Source organism: Symphodus melops, assembly GCF_947650265.1.
Source record: "Symphodus melops genome assembly, chromosome: 11".
NCBI classification, from domain to species: Eukaryota; Metazoa; Chordata; class Actinopteri; order Labriformes; family Labridae; genus Symphodus; species Symphodus melops.
In genome coordinates this window covers 12,702,084-12,723,526 of record NC_136701.1, presented here as the reverse complement: position 1 = coordinate 12,723,526, position 21,443 = coordinate 12,702,084, and the positions used below count along the sequence as shown (strand labels likewise).

Here is a 21,443-nt window from a genome sequence, read left to right as displayed (position 1 = left end):
CATCGTAGTGTAATGTCAGCCTCTTTCATCACACTGCCCATTCCTCACAGGATTAGACCACCGGGCCATGGAAGACCCTGTCCAAATTAAGCTTGTCTACCATGCAAGTGAAAAAAAAACAAACTCGAATGCTGTTTCCATACTTTAATTAAATAGAGCTCAATGTTCTGTATGGTGCAACTTGTAAAAAACATGCAATACATGCAGTCAAGCTTAATGTTATTAGAAGGAGTACACGTAAGAGTGGTCCAGAGATTTAGCAGTGCAGTCCTATGCTTTGCGAGACTTGTTCATGACTAGAGCTTAAAGCAGAGATGATTAGAGCTACAGAGGTCAGATGGCTTTACTTCTTTGCTTACTTTGTCCCTCTTTCTGTTCGTCTGTCTCTCTTTATCGAGCTCTCTCCCTTCTGTCTTTTTTTGTGGCATTTGGATTTCCACCGATGTGTCAGGTTGCTCTCGATGTTTCTGCCTGTTATCTTTGCCACAGTTGCCAATTGCTTAGAAAAAGTGGATCATTGTTTGGTCACCCTTTAAAAAGACTCCTTTTGGTTGACTGGTTATGATTTTTATCACATCAACAGACTTTACACAGTTCCCTCTCGAGCCACAAAGAGACAACTTGTCTTCACATTTGTAATAGTGGTACTTTCCAATACTTACAAACATCATTGATGAGACCACTGTGCAGAGTTCACTCTGCAGTTAGTATTGGCTTCAACTCTCTCTGACCTCAAGTCCAAAAGTCTTCAAATTCTAATCACCTCCATAGGGAGGTTGAGATTTTATAGTTTTTGGACAGTCTTTCTCTCATTAAAGGCTTACAAAGATCCACTCACCTCAGACTGCAGCTTATCTGATCCAGACAACTGCCCTGCAGACCCGTCTCGTCTGATCAAATAAAATCCAGCTCTCACCTCTGTGCACACCTGACACTTGTTAGAGGCTGTGGCCTGGATTTCACTCAAGTATTGATTATTTGAGCTCTGTGTGGTATTGTGCATCATTTATCCATTGTAGTATCGTGTCCAGGTTTGCTTCAAATGGCATCATTTCAGAGGAGGTGGGAACTTGCCCTGGGTTCGGCGTCTGTGTCTTTGCGTTTCTTCCACAAAAGCCAATGATAGTTTGATAAAGAAGGTCATTAAAGTGTCATTAGGCAGTGAGTTCTAAGGCGTCGGGCCCTTGCAGATAAAAAAAAAATGCGGCCACCGAAAGCTGGATACAGGATACACCGGGCAGAAAGGCAGACCCTAAATGAACTCCTTGGAGAGACGACACTGCAAGCTAGACAACCCTCACACTCAGAGGAGAAACACCTCCTTCACCCATTCAGACTTCTTTCTTTGTTTTTCTCCCCCATCATTCTGCTTTTATCCTCCTAACAGTCAATCCCAAAATCCCCAGAGTGCAACTAACATCAGTACAAGCTTCCTACCTCCTCATCCCTGCTCCACTGACACAATCCTTCACAGCCCACACAAAGCATCGATTTGATACTCATAACAGCTATTGCGTTGCTCGCTCTCATACAAGAACCTTTTTGTTTTTCTCGCTGACCATGAGGCTGCTGCCCTTGAAAGCAGGAAAACAGACATCTCGCGAAATCAATGACGCGTAATAACAGATGTGTTTGTTGTGTTTTCTCACGAGAAAAAGTTCAAGCTTTCCCAGTAACCTTAGCTCTCCGAAGCTAAAACAACTATGACACCTGGCATTGTAATGGAAATCCAGCAGGCACTCAGAATGACTAAGAGCAGCAGTGATAGCCTGTAGCACAGTCGATAACTGCTTGGCAGCACGGGCTGGGAAACCTGACTCAATTTGTAAAAGTGAGCCACTCACTCTGGCTGCATGGCAGCTGAAGATAGCGTCTAAAGAAAGCTGATCACAGCAAGTGCAAGGAGAGGGTTCTTTTACGAAACAAGTGTAAGGAGTGCACACGGGTTAAAGAGGCCTTCATCATCTGTTAATTAAAAAGAGTTCAAGCTTTTGTTGTTCAATATGTACAAGCTCTGTTTTTCCATTGTTACTGCCATTGTTTGCCAACTTACTAATATCTGTCGTGATTTATTTTAAGTGTAAAACAACAAGTTGTCATTCTCTATGAGAAGGGACGTACTTCAGCATTGATAAATTGTCAGAAATACACACTTGAATCTCTATGAAGCTGTTTGGTGCAAAACCTCTATTGCCACCAAGTGGCTGTCAATGAGCATATCAACGTAGATTACAAGTCTCACCATGGGGGACATGTAAGGATTGGATTAAGTCAGGAGTAATCGACTTGTAGACAAACATGATATCCAAACAGTTAGAGTACTTCTTTTGTTAGAGGTACTTCCAAATATAACACACACTGTGAGATGAATGAGAATCTCTGTCTTTTCAATGCAGGGAGGATGACACTTTACTTTCTGTTAGCTTCTATTGTTTGGTTTGTAAGAAGAATCTCCATCTGGCTAAAAGTAACACAGATGTAGCTGGTTTTTCATCAGAGAGCAAGAAACCTTTTAAACGTTTTTTCCTGCTTTATATTATCTCAGTTATGCTGTGTTTTTAATTTGTGTATGTGAATGAGTCAGTTTCTCATTTTAGTGTCAGAACAATCATAGGATAGCACATACCTTCAAAAACACAAATGTATTTCTTTATATTTTCACTTTTTTTTTGTTTTGAGAAAAAAAAAAGTGATATAAAAATAAATCCATGTTGATGTTAAGTCTTGTCCCCAACAGTCTTCATTTATAAGATGTTCTCTGTCTGACCACTCTTGTCCTTCCTTTCTCTTTCTCCTCTTGCAGTGTTCATCATGGCCGCCGGACTGCTGGTCTACCCCTTCGGCCTGAACTCGTCACTTGTCAGGTCATTCTGCGGGGACTCAGACATCTACTACGCTGGAGAATGCCAGATCGGCTGGGGCTACATGCTGGCTATTGTTGGAGTCATGCTCACCGTCTTCTTGCCCTTTTTTGCCAAATATGCACCGAAGGAGCAGCTGTCCCCCACCCCTCTGCCCACGCTATTATAGTGCAGGGGTATCAGTTAGTATCTGTCCTGGTAACTCCTTCTAACCTGGGCTTGATGTCATGGAGAGACGCCTGTATTCCGTTTTTAAGGTGACGCTGATTTGGAATGAAACTCAACAAAAAAAATACAGTCAAAATGCATCTGTTATGGAATTAATTAAAAATAGGTTGATTTAAATGGAATGTTTTATGTCAAAATGTGGTTATGATTTTTAAACCCCTCATCTGTCATGACATTTCTGATGTATTACTTGTTTTATTTCTTCATGTAAGCTCTGGAGATCAAGTGTTTGAAAAAATTCGAGGACTGATTACATTTATTTTTAAAAATTACCACCAGTTAAGGCAAAACAATGTTTCCTTCTTTACTTTTGGGGGTTACAAGTCAACTTTTAAAACATTCCAAAACAGACTGTAAGTTGGCTGCCGAAGACAGTGGGAGCAAGAGACAATGCAGCAATATATGACCTGTCAATCAAAAGAGGTTTGGAGGACGTTTTGACTCAATGGAAGAACTGCTTTGAATGGCTTAACATGAAGATGAGTTGATTGAGTGGCATCGTGCTGAAGCCTTTGGATTATACACACTGTTTACTCTGGAATTGTCACATCTGACTTTTCAGAATAAAACACTAAAAAGAGCAAAACATTGGTGCTTTGAAGGATATTTTGTTTGTCAGACTTTTTCGCCATGCAGTCTTGTGGAGGAACGGTGAACCAGTGGGAGTCATGAAGATGTATCAGCTTTCAAAGACATTACATTTAGTAACTCTCACAAAGAAATGACACCGCGTTTGACAAAACGAAAAAAAAAAAAATGAAGGGAAATCTCTTCCAGTAACAGTGAAGTTTCTCATAATAAGTTGTGGTTTCACTGCAGTGTTGTCCAAATGTTATGTTGGGATTTTGCATCCTTTTGTCAGCCGTTTCCCTAAAACTACATGTGAAATTGTGTAACTGGCTCCTTAAAACAAAAGCAATTTATTTCTGTCTCCAACACAAATATTAACCATGAATATAATTCAGGAAAAAAAAAAGATTGCAAAAGGCAGGGAGGCTTATGAATTGTGTCAAAAAAGTGCATGTTAAGATAAGATGGGCTTTGTTATTGGTAGAACAATTGATCTAGATTTTAAATGTGATCTGACCAACTTGTGCCTTTTAACATAACCAAGACAAGTGTTCAATACAATAATCAGGTTATCATCTCTTTCTTTTTGAAAAAGTGTGGATCCTGTTGCGTGCTGTGTTCTTTTTCTACTTCATATTTTCCCCTCAGAGGTGAAGTGTGTCTCCTTGACTTGATGCAGTATGATCTCATTAACTTGAGCAAATGTTCTGGGGGGATAAAACACGATGATGTCTTCTAATCCTTGGAGGTAATAACAAAGAAGAAAAGAAAAAAAAGGAAAATCAGTGTACTTGTGTTCAATTATGCCCGGAGACATTTTTGCCAATTACGCAGGCGACGTGAGTTGGATGGCTGTAATAAAAGGTTGTGACATGCAGCTAACAGATTCATTCTTGGCACCCTTGTCTTATATGATTTCTAAATTGAGTGGAGGAAGAAGCTGTACAAATGAAACTTTCGTCTTGGTTATCTGTGCAGAGCCGACACATTATTAACATTGTGTGAAATGTGGCTTAAAATAATTAACTCGTTGACTAAGCTAATGTGTTGCTGTGTTTTTTCATCAACCCACCTCTCCTTTTAAGTGCTGCCACCATTCCTGTCATGTTCCAAGGACAAAATGTTTCCACTTACTGTCCCTGTACACTGCCAATTTCATTGAGCTCGACTCCCTTTTTTTAGTGGGTGTTTCTGTGAGTATTAGTGCTAAATAATGGGTTAGTATTTGCTGATGGTTAATCCTTAATATTTCCCAAATTCTGTTCCCATAATTTCCTGACATGAAAAAAAGAACTGTGATTATGTTGCCATATCTGAAAGGTCAGGAGTGAATTGTTAGTATTGTATTGGACCTCATACTGTGCTTGACTTTGGGAATGACTGGTGACTGCACTGGACTTCTTCCTTTCTTTGTCGATCTTTTCTGTGTAAAGTCTAAGCACTGGTGAACCTTTTTTTTTTTTTTTTTAAATGTGAACTAGCGTTATTGTTTATTTCCCATTGTGATGTTTGACTGTAAATAAACTAACTGTTCTCGATCTCACGTTATTCTGAACTGCCCTGTTTTTCAAAGCTATATTTTGAGATATTACCTCATCGTGTTTGCTTTACATGAATTAACCTCCAAACAATGTTTGCTGTTCTGTGAATTTCCTTTGTAATAAAACATTCCAGTTGAACAAAAGAGGAGGCTTGACTATGACTTAAAGTTAGAATGAAACAACTGTTTATGTATGTGTTTCAAAAATAAATACAAATATCAGAACATGCAAGTGAACTTGTCATTTAGATTTATTTTTTTTTAACAACAGTATCATTGAAACTCTGAAAAGTAAAGTCATACTTCAAACATTCTTCTTATGACCACAAGGATTTCTAACCATAACACAAGTTATCTATGAATGATGTCAGAAATCTATTAAACGTGTCCCATGTGGACTTTGCTGACATTCCTGCTGGTGGTCAGACTTCACTCAGAGATTTGACCAGTGCCCTCATTTCTGCGTCGCAGGCTTTGACGGCCTCTTGAGCGTTTCTCACTTCGGAAGGGAGGCCGGGTCTGATGGAAACACAATTCAGGACATCCCTGCTGCGGTCATAGTTTCCTACACAGCGATGAACTTGACCACGGATGAGACGGGGGAGCTCCTTCTCCTGTTGGATGAAAAGCAGGAATTAAAATAAAAATTAGGACAGGCAACTTTGGAGGAACATCAATACTGAAAGTGTCTGATTGGAACGTTTCAACGAAAGTGCACTGCCTCACTTTTGATGAATTAAACCAACTTTGTTCGCTTTTTAGCTCCTTTCACACTCGGTTTATGGGCGGTGAAGGTAGGTAGACAGAAAGACAGGTAAAGTCAGAATGATTTGGTTTTTGTATTTGCAACAGCCACAAATACTTTCATGTTTCGATTCATGTCTGCTTTAGGATGTAATGAGAACTGAAAATGTTTCTCAAATAATTTGCAAATGGCGTCAACTAAATTGGATCCATATTGCTGTTTTGTGTTTCGTCAAAACTACATTTTCCAAAATGCCGGTGGTGAGCACTCAGCCCATGTAAGGAGCACATGGTGTTGTGGTGACTGCAAACAACTACAAACTGGTCTAAATATTCCACTTTCTCTTACGAGCTCACAATATTTTCATTCATTTTACTCGACTCACATTTTCATAGAAAACACACTGCACAGCCTGCTTCCCGTCTCTCATGAGGAAGCTCTTGGCTCCGTGACGACCCAGTGTGACTGCAGAGTCCAGAGTCGCTGAGGGAAGAGAGAAGAGTCTGTCAGGTTGATCGTGTTCAGAATTACTCGACAGTGACAACAACAACTCCTGGTGAACTGACCAAATATCTCAAACAGGTATGGGACTTTGTCTTTAAACTGGCTCCAGTGTCTCATGCCATCAATAACTGCTGTCATGATTCTCAGTGTGGTCTCAACAGCTGGTTTCACTGGAAATGTTCCCTGCTGAGTCTAAATGCAAAGATTAAAAACAATAATTATACATCTAGTTAGGAAATCCTGATGAATCATAAAAAAGAGTTTGACATATTTTTCAACCTGAGTCTGATTTTGTAGAACAATCTGGGCTCGATTTGCGCTCCTCTTTCCATCAAAAGGGGGACTTTGCGGGCCAAAGCTGTTGGTAAACTTCCAGGAATTTTGAGGTGGTGGGTCATGAGCAGGGGGGATGCTGGGTAAAGGGGTTGGAGCAGGGGGGGGTCTGGACTGCTGGGAATACTGATGTGTGGGATGAGGTGGTCTGTTAAATGACTGAAGACTCCTTTGAGAAAAGGCGATTTGAGGTGAAGGCTTGCTTTGTCCACTCTTGTTGATGTGGGGGTCTTGATACTGGCTGTTTGGAGACTTCACACTGGGGATGGAAAGCTGTTGTCTAACAGGGTTGCTGGGCTTTGAGCTAAAAATGAAAAAAACACCAACAGAATAGTTACATGTTGAGATCTAAAATTGAAAAACTGCATGCACTAAGAAACAACGTACATGTCACATTGACTTTCAATATGTTGAATTACCTTTTTTAAAAAGTATTTTATATATGTATATATATTCTGTCTATAGAGATATTTTACTGGCAAGGAACAACCTCTCGAATACGAAATTAGGACAACTTTCAACTTATTACTTAAACAATACAAAGTCTGACAGAACAGTCTAATTCAAATAGCTACAGTATAAGGTAATATGGAGCTTAGATTTTTATGGTTTCATAAACTTACATTTGGACAAATGAGTCAAACCTCTTTCAGGTCTTTATATCTGCCAAACAGACAATGCACTATACCTTGTGCCTCCACCTTTGTATGGATGTGGAATAGGTGCATAGCTTCTCAGAGTAGGGGCAGGTCCAGGAGCAGCTCTGTTTCCACCAGACTGCTGGGGAGGTGTAGATTGTGGGATACCCTGTCTGTTCCAATGAAGCCTTTGTGGAGTACTTGAGGAGGGACCTGTGGCCTGGTAAGACCCATAGGTGCCTGAGGCTGAGGAAAATAATAATAATAATATCAGAGTAAACTCTTGTTATGGCCTCTACGATATGTACTCATATTGTCCTTTTTTTTTTAAATTGTTTTTAATATTGTTTTGTAGTTGTCTTAGTTGTTTGATTCAGCAAGGGATGGTGGGTTTTCAAAAAAACAGAAACGCAAATGAACCTGTCCTGAATAAGTCACACCGTTAACATACATCCTGACATGAAGACATGAATATCTCAGTGTGTTGGTGTTTTGCCTTGTGTGCACTGCCACCGAGAGGAAGAAGCATGGTATAAACTAGATTAACCACACTGAAGGCTTCACCTGAACTGATGTGAGATGAAGCTGGGCTGGTATTTGTCATGAATTCACAGTGAGAAAAGAATTCACTCTCAGAAGGAGCAGATGTTAAGGGGACTCTGTTTCTTTTCTTCTGGTTGAAAAGTGGCACAGGCAGGCAGCCTAACGGAGACAAGAGAGAGGTAACGTAATGAACACTTCAGACTCAAAGGATGAGTGCAGAAATCAAAGAAATCTATAGGTATGACAAAGGGAAAATGCTATTAGAATAAAAACATTGATATTACAAACCTGCGGTCGGCCTGGGAGGCTGGTTTTCCTGTCTTCTCATCATGGTCACATAGATCTGAATACTGGAGCTAGGGGAAGAAAAAGTTCGAATCATCTATACCATCAAAACTGAGGCCACTTGTTTGGATAAGAAATATCAGAAAAGGTGAAGGTTAACTTTTAAGGAAGACATGTCGTGTAAAGCCAGTTTAATTTGCTTTGTTGCAAAATTCGTGTGCGTTAGCTAAAACAAAGCTTGACCAAAGTTAGCTTAAAAGGTCATTTGGCGCGTCGTCGAGTTTGGTACCCTTAAAGTTTACAAGTGTATAGTTTTAACTAATTCAACGTGTGTGAGCACACACGTTGAATTAGTATAGCGTAAATACATGTTTTGATGGCGAAAGTTTACAAAGTCCAATATTCTGTAACATACAATGAAGTCCTCTTCTTGTTTTGTTCAGCACCTTGGAAAGCGTCACGCGCCCGCCGAGACTCACTGATGACGTTGTTGCCTTCAAAGACTCCCGGCATGCTCAGAGGTTAGAGGACAGTTTAGAGTTAAATATTTTCACTTATAGTTGGATAATTGAAAAAAATAACAATAATTAAGGTAAGCAAATTGTATTATTGGTTACATTTGGTCAAAAAGCAAAATCAAAACCAGCATTGATATGTCATTATATAAAACCTAACAATTGTATCTATTTTGGAAATATGAACTTTATCCCGTTTAACAACACAAGTAGGACTAGCTATGAATTTGCCTGGAAAGTTCACCAACCCTGTCCTCGATTAAATGAGGCTATTTGTAGTTAATCTCTCCTGAGAATGAACAGTACCAACCATTTTGAACCGGTCTTGCAAAGCGTGAATAGGCTAACTACCAATATGCAGTCAAGATATGTCATTTATTTATTTTCCTAATTTGTCAGTTAGTTCCTCTCACTCATCCCAAATAGTACCCTTCTGGCTACAGCAAAAGATAGTTCCTATTAAAAACTACTACAATCTGTAAAAGAGAGAGATTTAGCCTATCTCATTTATAACAGCCACATTTGGCTGCCATGGTCTTTCCAAATGTGTCTACTTGGTGAGTTTCAAGATATGGACAAAAGAAAACAAAAATGGGGACCACGAGAGAGAGTCTATAAGAAAGCATGGAGCTACAGATGTAAGATCTGTGGCACTCTGCTCTGGTTTCGCCCTGCTTTGCTTTGCACACACCGTAAGGCTAATCTCAGCCTCAGTGCATCTGTGAGATATCCTTGCTGAGACTCTGAAGGCAACTCTTTGATCTTGACAAGCATGGTGTCTCTGTCTTGTGTTAATGTGGACTGTGAATCCATGGCAACAGCAGTATGAATGGTCTATTTAGGATGGCCTCCACTGCACCCCCTTGCCTGTAAGAAGCTGTTGTGTTTGTAGACAAACACTTATAGTTGATAAGATTGTTTGGATTAGATTCCAGGTGAGAATCAAAATTCAGCATCTGCTCCCGATACTAACCTCAACATGAATTGTGTCTTTAATTTGGATTAATTAAACCAAATTTGGTCAGAGAGTTATGGCTGTCTTGATGCCATTCATAATTTGAATTATAGTTGATTTACATCTTAAAAATATGTATTTTTTCTAACTTTTAGAAATGTTTCCTTAAAGTGTCTGCTTATTTGTTGCAATGTTTTTACTCAGGAACGGCCCAGATAGATAGACAAGTCTATTTTAGGTTTAAGCCCTCTTTTATTTGCACTGACGCTTAAACCTTTTGCTCAGAAAATCTGTCAACATCCCTATCTCCCCTATAGTTTTCCAGAAGAACAGTCATCGTATTTCATTATTTGCAGATGATATACTATGTAGATAAAACACCTACCTCCATTCCTTACATTCGTGAAACCTTCAATGAATTTGGAACCCATTCTGGCTACAAAATAAACTGGTCCAGCTTTATTACCATTAAATTCCTAATTAGACCCCTCTTCCTTTCCAGCACTTGTTCCTAACTAGTTGTTAATCTAGTTGGGTCAATTTCCCCATTTCTCTGTACAGGCTTGTGTCTCCATAGTAAAAATGGACATCCTACCATGGGTAAACTTCTTTTCCTCCATGTTGCCATTTCCACCACGTGAGAAATACTGGAAGAAGATTCAGTCACTTGTGACTAAATTCATTTGGAGAGGGAAGCGAGTTAAGTTATCCACACAGTCATTTAATATAACTTTAATAATTTTCTTAGAGTTTCTTGATACGGATGGATTGTCCAAATGAATGCTCACAAGTAGTTTACCTATTTGAATGACTGCAATATGATCAAGCAGCCAACCAAGTCTTCTGACCAGGACTTCATTGTCTTACCAAAGCTTGAACATGTGACGGAGATAGGGATCCCCCAACACTCTGGTTATTAGACAACTAATTCTACCAATGAGTCACAACTGTATTTCCTTCTGCATTGTTTCATAGAAATGACAGTACAATCTATTTGTCAATTTTGATACATGTGAAATAAGGTTTTGGCTCATATAGTCAATGTAATCAAATTATTGTGAGACAGTTGTCATTATTTTAAGACCACTGGAATAATTTGTCAGGCTTATCCAATCAGACTGATATAAAATTGCATGTAATAGAGTATCTGCACTGCGGGTCGACCCCTGGTGTAAAGGGATCAACAATGTTGTTCTAGTTTTCCTTCAGTCAAACTGTGCTTAGAGAAAACTGAAAATATTCCCATGTTTTGGTCTGTCACGCTATTTTCTTCTGTATGGAGTGGAAAAACATTTACAAAGTTCAATGTCCCAGATTTACCTTATTTTTTTAGTTAGTAAGTGTTGACTTTAATCAAACAGTAAAGAAAAAAATCTACAAGGCTTTTTTTTTTTATTAAACTAAATGTAGTAATTCACTTCATAATAAATGTATCAGGATTCTTAGAGAGGTTATTTCAGAGAAAAGACTCAGAAAAAAACAACTTTTACTATTAATGATATATTTGATGAATTCATAATGTTGATTTCTCAGACATGTGATATATAAATGTATATTCTGCCTGAACATGAAAATCAATAACAGAATTGATCACAAAAACACAAAACATCTAAGACACCAGTTGAACTTGATTATTATCTTCCAAACTTAACTGTACATGTCTATGTGTTCTGTAAATCTAAATCAGGTTTTGACATTTAAAACATTTAAAAATGCATAAAAGGTCAACATTTCCCTGCAATCGAAAGGGATATACAAAACAATATATAAAGTCCACATATTGTTACTGTTAGTAGGCTAACATTGTTAATAGTGTACACAATTATTGTTCATATGGTTTTTTCAAAAATTAAAGAACAAAAAAAAATCCTAACAGATATGAATATATCACATCTTGCGGACACATCCTTACTTTTCCGTCATCTTCTGGAAGTTTCTGTCAGAGGGCTATATATTGAAAGTTTAACTCTTCAAGTGTATTGCGGATTTTCGACGTCCTAACTGGCAACCCTCATGTTGTTCAGTGGGAGGCGCCTGTCCGCAGTAGTTTCTGGAAGGAACCTCATGCTTGCACCATGGAGAAAGTGAGTATCCGGCAACTCCTTTAAATTATTATCTTCTTACACTTATATAGAACAAAGATTGAGTGGTATTGTGTACACTTTAATGTAAAGTAGCTCTTCATTTAGTATCCAGCCGTCATTTGGAGAGCCACCTATATGAATTGGGACTAAAGTGTTTGCTATATTAGCTGCTAACTAGCGTGTTAGTTTAGCATCATTCCGGTATGAATGTGTTGTAGCAATTTAGCTAATGACTTGTTTTAACATGTATTGACTTGATTGCGTTGCTAACCACTTGAAATGTTGACAACAAGTCAGCAGTGTGGCTCAACTGTGTTGTTTAAATTAGCAAACTTAGCCAGGTTAACTCTATTCTCATGATGCTCCCGACAAGGTTAGCTAACATGAGCTAACGCATTATGACTTGAATCAATCACAGTTGCATTGTCATTGGAAATGTCAAAGGAAATATGAGGCTCTGTCGTTATTGTAGACCATACCTTTGCCTTGATATAATAAAGCAGTTTGCTCACCACCGGCAGGATAATCCACCCCTTGCAACTCTCCACTTAGCAAATCAACGTTTTAATGGCTCACTGTCGTTCACACTGAAAGCTACCATTCATTAGGTGTCGGCCATAAAGCCTCATTTAAGCTGCAAAACGCTGTTTTGATTTTATGTTTTAAGTGATTTTAGTAGACCCTGTGTTTAAACTGCGGCAGTGAGTGTGTGGCACATGCTGCAGGAGTATTGCTGTGTCGGCCTTAGCAGCCTGCACTCAGACCGGAGGATCTTTCTAGATGCACCCTCGCTGCTGTCATGGCCACAGCCGCTGCCGCATCCTCATGAAGCAATTTATCAGCTCCAGGTTTTTGGCTTTTATTTTTATTTTTATACAAATCATATCTTATCATACTCTAGCAGGCCAATCAAAATACGTTATGGCAATGACCCTTTTAACCGGAAATAAGTGTTGTACAGGTCAAAAGAGGGCACTATAGGGCAGAGCAAAATGCTTATAATCAGAGGAAGGTTGATCAATCAATCATTTAACAAGAGCATAGAGTTAATGTTCTGCTGTTGTTTTGTCATTGTCCTGCTCTACCATTGGGGACACATTAATACTTTTGTTGTAGTTACATGTCACTTAAAAGGTATGTGACACTTAATTCAGAGAATAAATATGTGATAGCCATAGTTTAAGACAAGGTACCTTTGACAGAAACGTATATGATTTTGGATAATGGGGGTTTTTCAAATAGTCAGCTGCTAAAATGACTGAACAGGGTTTTTCCTGACTCACATTGGTAGCTTCTTTTACGTTTCTTGTACATGTGCAGATGGACGTGTATCAACACTCTGCTAAGCACTTTTACAAGCAGCTTTATTCATTCTTATAATTGGGTAGGCTAATGGGAGAAAGGACAAAACTCAATTAAAGCCTTGTTTATTGACAAATGAATGCCCCCTTCACATGGAGTCTGATGATAAACATGAAAGACCCCAGCTGGATTCTCCCTTACAGAATTATAAATCAGCCTGATTTTTTTTAATTTATTAATTCATTTATTTATTTTTTAAAAGGTATATTTTTGGCCTTTTTAGGCTTTATTGTAGGACAGTGGATAGATCGGAGGGTGGGAGATAAAGTGGGAAAAGACGGACGCGAGCCCGGGTCATCTGCACGAGGACTGTGGCCTCGATACATGGGGACACGCACAGTACCACTGGGCCACCGGTGCCCAAATCAGCTGAAAACACTTTATAAAATGTCAGACTGGTTCATGACTTCCTGACTGTGTAGTGCTGAACTCCTTATGCCTCAGTGTGAGTGTTACTTAAAGTAATCGCGCGTTTTAAATTGTTTACATCTGTTAACCCTCAAGGTTTTTTTTCTTCTACAACATATTGACCCGTCAAAGTTTTAAAATCATATAAGACAACACTGAAGCCAAGACATGAGGGTTCTGAATATTAAACATTTGTACGTATTTTACCCAGACAGAGAGAGGAAAAGGGACAGAAAGACAGGCATGGGGTTTATGCGTGTGGACAGAAGTGCAGACAAAACAAAAAGGGCACATTTAATCATGAAGCCTATTGTTGCTCTGTGTGACTCTCAGGTCAGTCGGTGATGGTCACAGCTGTCTCAAAGGTACGACTCCTCCACAGGCTGTTTAGCATTTTAGGTCTGAATCATTGAGAGGGACATTTAATTTGTAGCTCGGTGTTTGTATAGGACATAAATGTACAGCTGTGTAGATGCATTCTTTTAATGACCGTTGTCCTGTTCTATCAGACAGGTATCCATAAATGACTTCTATTGTGATCTGAAGCTATAGAACATGTAATTAAAATTTACTTGGGGCACAGTGGTTAGTGTGTATGTCCCATGTATGGAGGCTGTGGTCATCAAAGCAGGCGTCCTGGGTTCGAATCTGACCTGTGGCTCCTTTCCTGCACGCCATTCCCCACTTTTTCTTTATTTTCCGACTCTATCTACAATAAACGCACACAAAAAAAAACAAGCAAACTTGACCTTCAAGAGGGGGAGGCGCCCAATATAATGGTTGGGGAAACGCTGGTAATCAAACGGAATGACATTAACAAAAGGGTGGAGAACATACGATGATCAGAGAACGTAATGCAGCAGTTAAATTGCGTGCACAGAGATCGTAGTGGTTGCGTGCAGACGCTAACAGTATAGAAATGTCACTCACCCTCTTCCCTTCCCATCCCATTGGCTCGAGGTAAATTATCCGGAGTCACATCAGCCCACAAATACTGAGTGAACGTTTTGGTTTGCGTTCACATGTACAGCTCCTCCGGATAATCCAGTTTTTTTTTTTCAGGACCTTACCGTATGTGTGAAAAGGGTTGAAGTAAAGTTATCTGATAAACAATCATCCATGTTTAGTTTTTTTAGCCTACAGTGTCACAGAACATGTTCACGTTATCATGTTCTGCCTTTTACTTTTTCAGTGTTATAGTTTGTGTTGTGTGTACAGGTCAACATTATTATTAATGAACTTTCTGTGTTTTATTGTATGGTCACCAAAGCTTAAGGAAATTTTTAGCTATTTTTTTATCCATGAGATCGATGATATGCGTGTATGGGAATGTGTCACATACAGTACAGTAGATACACAGCTTGATAAGTTGTCAAAATAAAAGCTGGCTAATAACAAGTGACGAGATCAAATCAGACAAGCTGCCAAATAGCTTCAAGCCAATACCACGACATCCTGATTCTGAAGTATGCAGGACAACCTGAGTTTGTCCCTATTAGACTCTTAAATGCATTATGGAAGGAGCTGTTTTGGTGTCTGATCCTCTGCACAGCAGAAGATGCATCACATTAACTACATGATTAAACGATTTGAAACCGTTCGTCTTCACTTTGGATTTCAGTGGACATGTTATTGAAGAGGTAAACGTTAATATGTGCATGATGTAATAAAAAAAATAAGTAGTGTCGTTGTGTGTACACTATAAGAAAGACAATTGTTATGTTTATTTCTCAGGATTTAAACTTTAAAAAGGGGTGTGTTCTTCTTGATGTAAGGCTAGCTGACCTTATTGCAGTTGCTTCTACTACATTTGGTTTTTTTTGTTGGGCATTGTATTGTTGATAGAGAAGTTATTATGAATGTGCACCTAACATAGAGAAACATTTTAAGTGTTCGTCCCAGCTGCTTGTCTGACATTAGCAGCTGAGTGCTTGTTTTCCTTCCTCAGTTCTGCCAGCAGCAGCTGCTAAAGATGTCTCCTCCAGAGCCAGACCTTTATCGACAACTGTTTTCTTTTTTCTGTAGGAGTGAAAGAGAAGGCCGAGCGGCAGCGTTTAAGTGTTGTGAATTTGTCTCCTTCTGCTTAATTTGATTGGCTCTTCCTGGATTACAGGTTTCAGCATTAAAAGACCAGGGTAACAAGGCCCTGAGTGCAGGGAACATCGATGAGGCTGTCCGCTGCTACACCGAAGCCGTGGCTCTTGACCCTTCAAACCATGTCCTCTTCAGTAACCGCTCAGCCGCCTACGCAAAGAAAGGCAACTATGAGAATGCTCTCCAGGATGCCTGTCAGACCATCAAGATCAAGCCTGACTGGGGCAAGGTGAGAAGTCATCTGTTCACACCCGTTATTCAGTTAGCGAGCTGTGGATGGATTTAACTAAAAAGAACACTTCCTTCTTTAAACCTTGATCAACCAGGGTTACTCCCGCAAAGCTGCAGCTTTGGAATTTCTTGGCCGATTGGAGGACGCAAAAACAACTTACCATGAGGGACTCCGACAAGAACCAAATAATCAGCAGCTAAAGGAGGGTTTACAGAACATTGAGGCCCGGCTTGCAGGTAAGAACTATTGAGATCTATGACGTCTCTTATTCGACAGTAAAAGTGGCACTCCAATGTTAAAACGGAGTGAGTCACTTTCTCCTCCTACATGCAGAAAGGATTTAGAGATGGCTGCCGAGGGGATCACTGAAGTAAAATCACATTGTGAGTGCAGGTTTTTTTTAAAAGAGGAGACGGCCCACTCAGGGTTTGAGAGTTGTGATTCACTTAGACAAAGGACAAGTGTTAGAGCTCAGTCAGGAGTGAGAACTGTTGGGAAGTTATTCCTAGACCAGTGAGACATGACTGCACATCCACCTAAAGGCTTCTTTTGATCACATTAATCCTACAAAAACACTTCTTTCTTTTTTTTTCTTCTTTTTTTCAGAGAAATCAATGATGAATCCCTTCGCCATGCCTAACTTGTATCAGAAGCTGGAGAATGATTCTCGGACCCGCGAGCTGTTGTCAGATCCAAGCTATAGAGAGCTGCTGGAGAAGCTGAGGAGCAAACCATCGGAGCTCGGCACGTATGTGGATTTATCCAAATATATCAGCTCATCTAACTTTCTCTAGATTAGGTTGAAAAACTTGGTCCTAAGGCAGGTTATTGGAACAAAAAGTCAGAATCACTTTAAGCAGATGGATTTTATTTCACCCTGGCAGTTTAAAGTCTGCATAGTCTAAAAAAAACCCTTTGATGAAAAGCACACATCGCAAATGTAGTTTTTGTCGATGACTCGTCTTCCTCCTGCACACCGTCGTGGATAAAATCACACCCCTTATCAATACACTTCATCGTCATCTGTGTTGCCACTTAATCTTCAACGTGTAAAACGGAGATGTGGCCAAAGTCAATAAAAGAATCCAATCCGTTCTGTAAAAATCTCCGGTCAGCTTGTAAATCTTTCAGTCGTCGTGAATACTGTCACAGTGGAAATGCAAGTGTTCCTGTTGTTGTTTTTTTCAGAACGCTGCAGGATCCCAGAGTGATGACCACACTCTCTGTGTTGCTGGGACTGAATCTCTCCGAGATGGAGGAAGAAGAGGAGCCCACTCCCCCTCCTCCCCCCAAACCCAAAGAGACTCAGCCGCCTCCTCCCCAAGAGGAAGACCTTCCTGAAAACAAGAGAAAGGCAAATCCCTTCATTCCACCCTTCACCTGAAATCCAGTTTCAGCCATCTTGTCTCTCCTAATGAATTTCTATTCTTCCTTTTTTAATCCTCTTATTTCCATGTTGTTACAGGCCATTAAGGAAAAGGAACTTGGAAATGCTGCATACAAGAATAAGGACTTTGGAAAAGCCCTAAAACACTATGAAGAAGCAGTGAAACACGACCCCACCAACATGACGTATATATCAAATCAAGCAGGTATTTATGCTCAAGTGTTGGATCTAACACATTTGACACCACTCAGATATTAGAAGTGCTTTAAGTAATTTGCTGCTGTGTTTCTCACATTGTTTAAATGTAAATAATGATGTGGGTCTTGCAGCTGCTAGATATTGAATAGTCGTGATTTTGACCTCTTCAGCTCAGGTCACCCAGGATGTAAAACCAACATGAGGAGTTAGCTGTATATGTTGAATGTGTTCTTCGTTTTGTTTTTCCCTTTAGCTGTGTTCTTCGAGAAGGGCGATTATGAGAAGTGTAGAGAGCTGTGCGAGAAGGCCATCGACGTTGGCAGAGAGAACCGGGAAGACTACAGACAGATCGCAAAGTGAGTCCTGCAAGAAAGGTCTTTTTTTTTTTTCTTCACTCTTGACTCAACCTGAGAAAATCTACCCGTGATTGAAGGTAGGGCCGCATCTGTTGGGTCTCGTTCGATGTCAGTATTTAAATCCACAAAACAGCATTTGACAAGAGAAGCAGTGTTATTCAAGAAGCACCTGGTGGCAGTGTTGCTCCACTCCTCTCACTATAAACTTGCTTCGGCAGATGTGTCGCTGTTAAATAAAGAACCACGGGAAATCAGAACCTTTTCTGTTGAACTAAAGAGCTCAGTTCAGGTGCACATGCTTGTGTGACTGTAATGGGTTCTTTGTCGGTGGCAGTTTTTAATCTGTCTTTACCCTGGATAAAGAAGTCTCTCATTCACATGCTATGGCTGAAAGAAGCCACAGCACTAGCATTTTTTTTTTCTTTTCATCACCTTTCTTTCTATTTTTTTATAGGGCCCTGGCTCGGATCGGCAACTCATACTTCAAGCAGGATAAATACAAAGAAGCGGTTCAGTTCTTCAACAAGAGTTTGACGGAACATCGCACTCCTGACGTCTTGAAGAAGTGTCAACAGGTGCAGCAGTGCAAGCTAAATGGAGCTCTTAAGAGTTTTCTTATCCAGATGACTCGATTCGAAAGACTTGAGATGTTGTCAGACCTTGCATGTCTACAGGAAATGTTCATTGTAAATGTCTCCGCAGGCAGAGAAGGTACTGAAGGAGCAGGAAAAACAGGCCTACATCAACCCTGAGTTAGCCCTGGAAGAGAAGAGCAAGGGCAACGACGCCTTCCAGAAAGGTGTGTATGCTAGTTGTCTGATCATTAGCTTTGATTCCTTTTTAAAAGCGTGTCTACATCTGAACTCCTCTATAAGGTCTTTTAAGAATGCAAACTCCTCTTTTCCATGCTGCAGGGGACTACCCATTAGCCATGAAACATTACAGCGAGGCCATCAAGAGAAACCCCCAAGACGCTAAACTGTTCAGTAACAGAGCTGCCTGCTACACAAAGCTGTTGGAGTTTCCGCTCGCCCTGAAGGTACGTTTCATCATAATTAAGCGTTTTCAGTGAGCTTGTTAATGTGCCTCTCAATATTGTTTAATGACCACGTGAAAAACGTTTCCAGGATTGTGAGGAGTGCATCAAACTTGAGCCAGCTTTCAGTGAGTTTGAAAAGATCTTATTTCCATTTGATTAACATTTCACTTGAGGAACTTTTTTTTTTAATAAAGAAATGTTTTAAACTGTAAACTCTTGATGTACTAATTTTTGGTATAAACCACTCTGATTGAACGCCTACCTTTTACACATCTGCCCATAGTTAAAGGCTATACACGAAAAGGAGCTGCCTTGGAGGCCATGAAAGATTATTCAAAAGCTATGGAGGCCTACCAGAAGGCCCTGGAGCTGGACTCTTCCTCAAAGGTAATTCACAGGCTACCACTCAGTTCAGAAACGTTCGTGAAAAATACTTGAAATGTCGAGTCCTGAAAAACACTGGTTGTATGAAATGGACTGCAAGTTGTTCGCTCCATTTAATTTTAGCGTCATCATTTTTCCTTCTCCACGTCCAGGAAGCCACAGAGGGCATGCAGCGCTGTATGGTGAGTCAGGCCACGAGGAATGACAGTCCAGAGGATGTGAAAAAGAGGGCGATGTCTGATCCTGAGGTGCAGCAGATAATGAGCGATCCTGCCATGCGCATGATCCTTGAGCAAATGCAGAAGGACCCGCAGGCACTTAGCGAGTAAGTTTGCAAGCTTTTGTCGTTTTCGTCTCGATGGTGCATGCCACCATACAACCTTAATTGATGGAAAAGAAAATTCATTAATATTTTTCATTTTTGATCCGCAGCCACTTAAAGAATCCAGTTATTGCTCAGAAGATTCAGAAACTCATTGATATCGGACTGATAGCCATTCGTTGATGAGAACCAAGATGCAGTGTGTGGAAAAAAACTCCAAGACAACAGTGGAACAAATCCCTCCGAAATATTACACCCTCTTCTCTTGCCTTCAAATTCAAAATTATACTCGTCCTCAGTCTCACTGAGACTGTGTATGTTTTTTTTGTTGTTTTTTTTAAATCAGTTTCACAACTTTGACATTGTATTTAAGAAAGTCGAAATTAAAAACTGGATTCATGTGTACGAATGCTTCAAAACACTTCAGTGCACTAGCGTGCTCAGTGTTTAAATGGGAAGTCTACCTTTAAGCAGTTTAGATATTCTTGTTGGTTCGTGGTTTACTGATATGAAACGAAAAATAAAAGAATTTATTCTTGCAAAATCAAGATTGTAATGTAGAGCACAGCTCCAAATTTCAACAATGGTCTTTTAAACTCTGGTATTGTCCACTTTAAAGCCCGACTAAACATGGTGCTTCAAGGTTTCGGTGTCCACTTTGTTTTTCTTTTTTCTTTTTTCTTTTTTTTTGTAACTCAAAGATCTCTGGTGGAAAGCTGAATATCCTCACCTGACTCCTCACATGCAGGTCATGGATACTTGTAGGTGTGCTAGATATGTTATTGAAAATGATTTCAAGCCCCATTTTTTTTTTTTTTTTGAGATATAGTTAAAGATAAATATGTACAGCTAACAGCGGAAATGGTCAAGTGTTTCCTTGATTGCTGTGCTGGAGAAGGAATCCAGACAAATATTAGAACGTACTTCCCAATGTCTTTAAAGAATCTGGGGATGATTTTCCCTGACAAAACATTGACCCATTATTAAAGAAGTTCATACAACACGTTATTGACTCTGTGTTAGTCGAGTTTGAACTTGGAGATGAAGCGTTTGCAGGTTGAAATTATGCATAATAGTCATGAAAAGCCTAAACTGTTGGTGAAACTATACATCTCTTTGAGCAACCAACGCACTGTCTTGTTTACTTTTGACTTTGGCCTGGAACTTGCCTGTCTAGAATATTAAAACGTGAATATGATAATTACAGGTCGGATATATATTCCTAATCTAGCATCATTTGGTTGACTATTGCACTTCCTGGTGCATCTTAAACATATGTCTCGGGGCACTGAGCCTCGATGCTATGCAACTTACAAGACACTGCGTCCTGGCATTTGTTCAGACAAGCAACACATTTTGATGAAGTACAATTTGGCCAATCTTGTAATGCATAAAAAAACTACTCAACTTCCATTTAAAAAGTTAAAAAAATGACCTAATGTTATTGATCAGTAGTACATTGAGCAAACGTTACCACAATGTAAAAAAAAAAAAAAAAACAGGAGTGGGTTGTCTTCGCATTTACGCATGATCAGATGTATTGGAATCATGTGTAACTTTGGTCACATCACAGTAGAAATTGAATTATTTTGTAATTTTTGAACATCAAATGGCAAGTCTTACGTGTAAATCAACTTTTTGTAAAAGAAAAAAATATTTTGTGGTTAAATGTACAATGTATTTGGAGAGTTAGTGGTTGCTGCTCTAAGACCACATAAAGGTAGGTGCTTAGGACTTAGTGGACATACAAAACTTCTGTATTCCTCACCAAGTGAGGAATACAGAAGAATACAACTCTGTTGTGATGTTAAATTATCTTTTATTACATTGATGTCTATTTATCCAGATATTTGAAAACCT

At 39.6% G+C, this 21,443-nt stretch overlaps 3 protein-coding genes and 1 long non-coding RNA gene across 11 annotated transcripts in view; 3 read left to right on the top strand and 1 right to left on the bottom strand.

Annotated features, from left to right (window-relative positions):
- Window positions 1–5,202, top strand: part of lhfpl7 (LHFPL tetraspan subfamily member 7) — a 109,788-nt gene extending 104,586 nt beyond the window's left edge. The window contains exon 3 of the mRNA XM_079355578.1: window positions 2,804–5,202. Within this exon, the coding sequence (XP_079211704.1) occupies window positions 2,804–3,030 (227 nt within the window). The 3' untranslated portion in view covers window positions 3,031–5,202. The remainder of the gene's footprint in view (window positions 1–2,803) is intronic.
- Window positions 5,203–5,362: 160 nt separating this feature from the next.
- The window catches only part of spata22 (spermatogenesis associated 22), a 277,137-nt gene continuing 261,056 nt past the window's right edge, over window positions 5,363–21,443 (bottom strand). For 2 of the 8 annotated variants that reach the window (XM_079355574.1, XM_079355572.1), the window contains exons 2-8: window positions 8,251–8,312; window positions 7,984–8,121; window positions 7,470–7,665; window positions 6,728–7,085; window positions 6,511–6,634; window positions 6,330–6,427; window positions 5,363–5,813 (exon numbers count right to left, since the gene is read on the bottom strand). In XM_079355574.1, coding sequence (XP_079211700.1) covers window positions 5,622–5,813; window positions 6,330–6,427; window positions 6,511–6,634; window positions 6,728–7,085; window positions 7,470–7,665; window positions 7,984–8,121; window positions 8,251–8,293 — 1,149 coding nt within the window. In that variant the 5' untranslated portion in view covers window positions 8,294–8,312 and the 3' untranslated portion in view covers window positions 5,363–5,621. Of the gene's footprint in view, window positions 5,814–6,329; window positions 6,428–6,510; window positions 6,635–6,727; window positions 7,086–7,469; window positions 7,666–7,983; window positions 8,122–8,250; window positions 8,313–8,407; window positions 8,670–8,693; window positions 8,762–10,312; window positions 10,361–21,443 lie in introns of those variants that run through there. The other 6 variants (XM_079355575.1, XM_079355576.1, XM_079355570.1 and 3 more) reach the window with 5 other exon arrangements.
- LOC306831466 lies at window positions 8,060–10,351 on the top strand. The gene is made up of 3 exons (XR_013780089.1): window positions 8,060–8,141; window positions 8,691–8,839; window positions 10,279–10,351. It is a non-coding gene; the product is annotated as an uncharacterized lncRNA (long non-coding RNA).
- stip1 (stress-induced phosphoprotein 1) lies at window positions 11,697–20,227 on the top strand. The gene is made up of 14 exons (XM_079355561.1): window positions 11,697–11,801; window positions 15,685–15,894; window positions 15,992–16,133; window positions 16,504–16,645; window positions 17,086–17,251; window positions 17,363–17,489; window positions 17,736–17,838; window positions 18,293–18,413; window positions 18,541–18,637; window positions 18,753–18,877; window positions 18,966–19,002; window positions 19,161–19,264; window positions 19,414–19,586; window positions 19,694–20,227. Exons 1-14 carry the CDS (start codon window positions 11,793–11,795, stop codon window positions 19,764–19,766), a joined length of 1,629 nt encoding a protein of 542 aa, XP_079211687.1. The 5' UTR covers window positions 11,697–11,792; the 3' UTR covers window positions 19,767–20,227.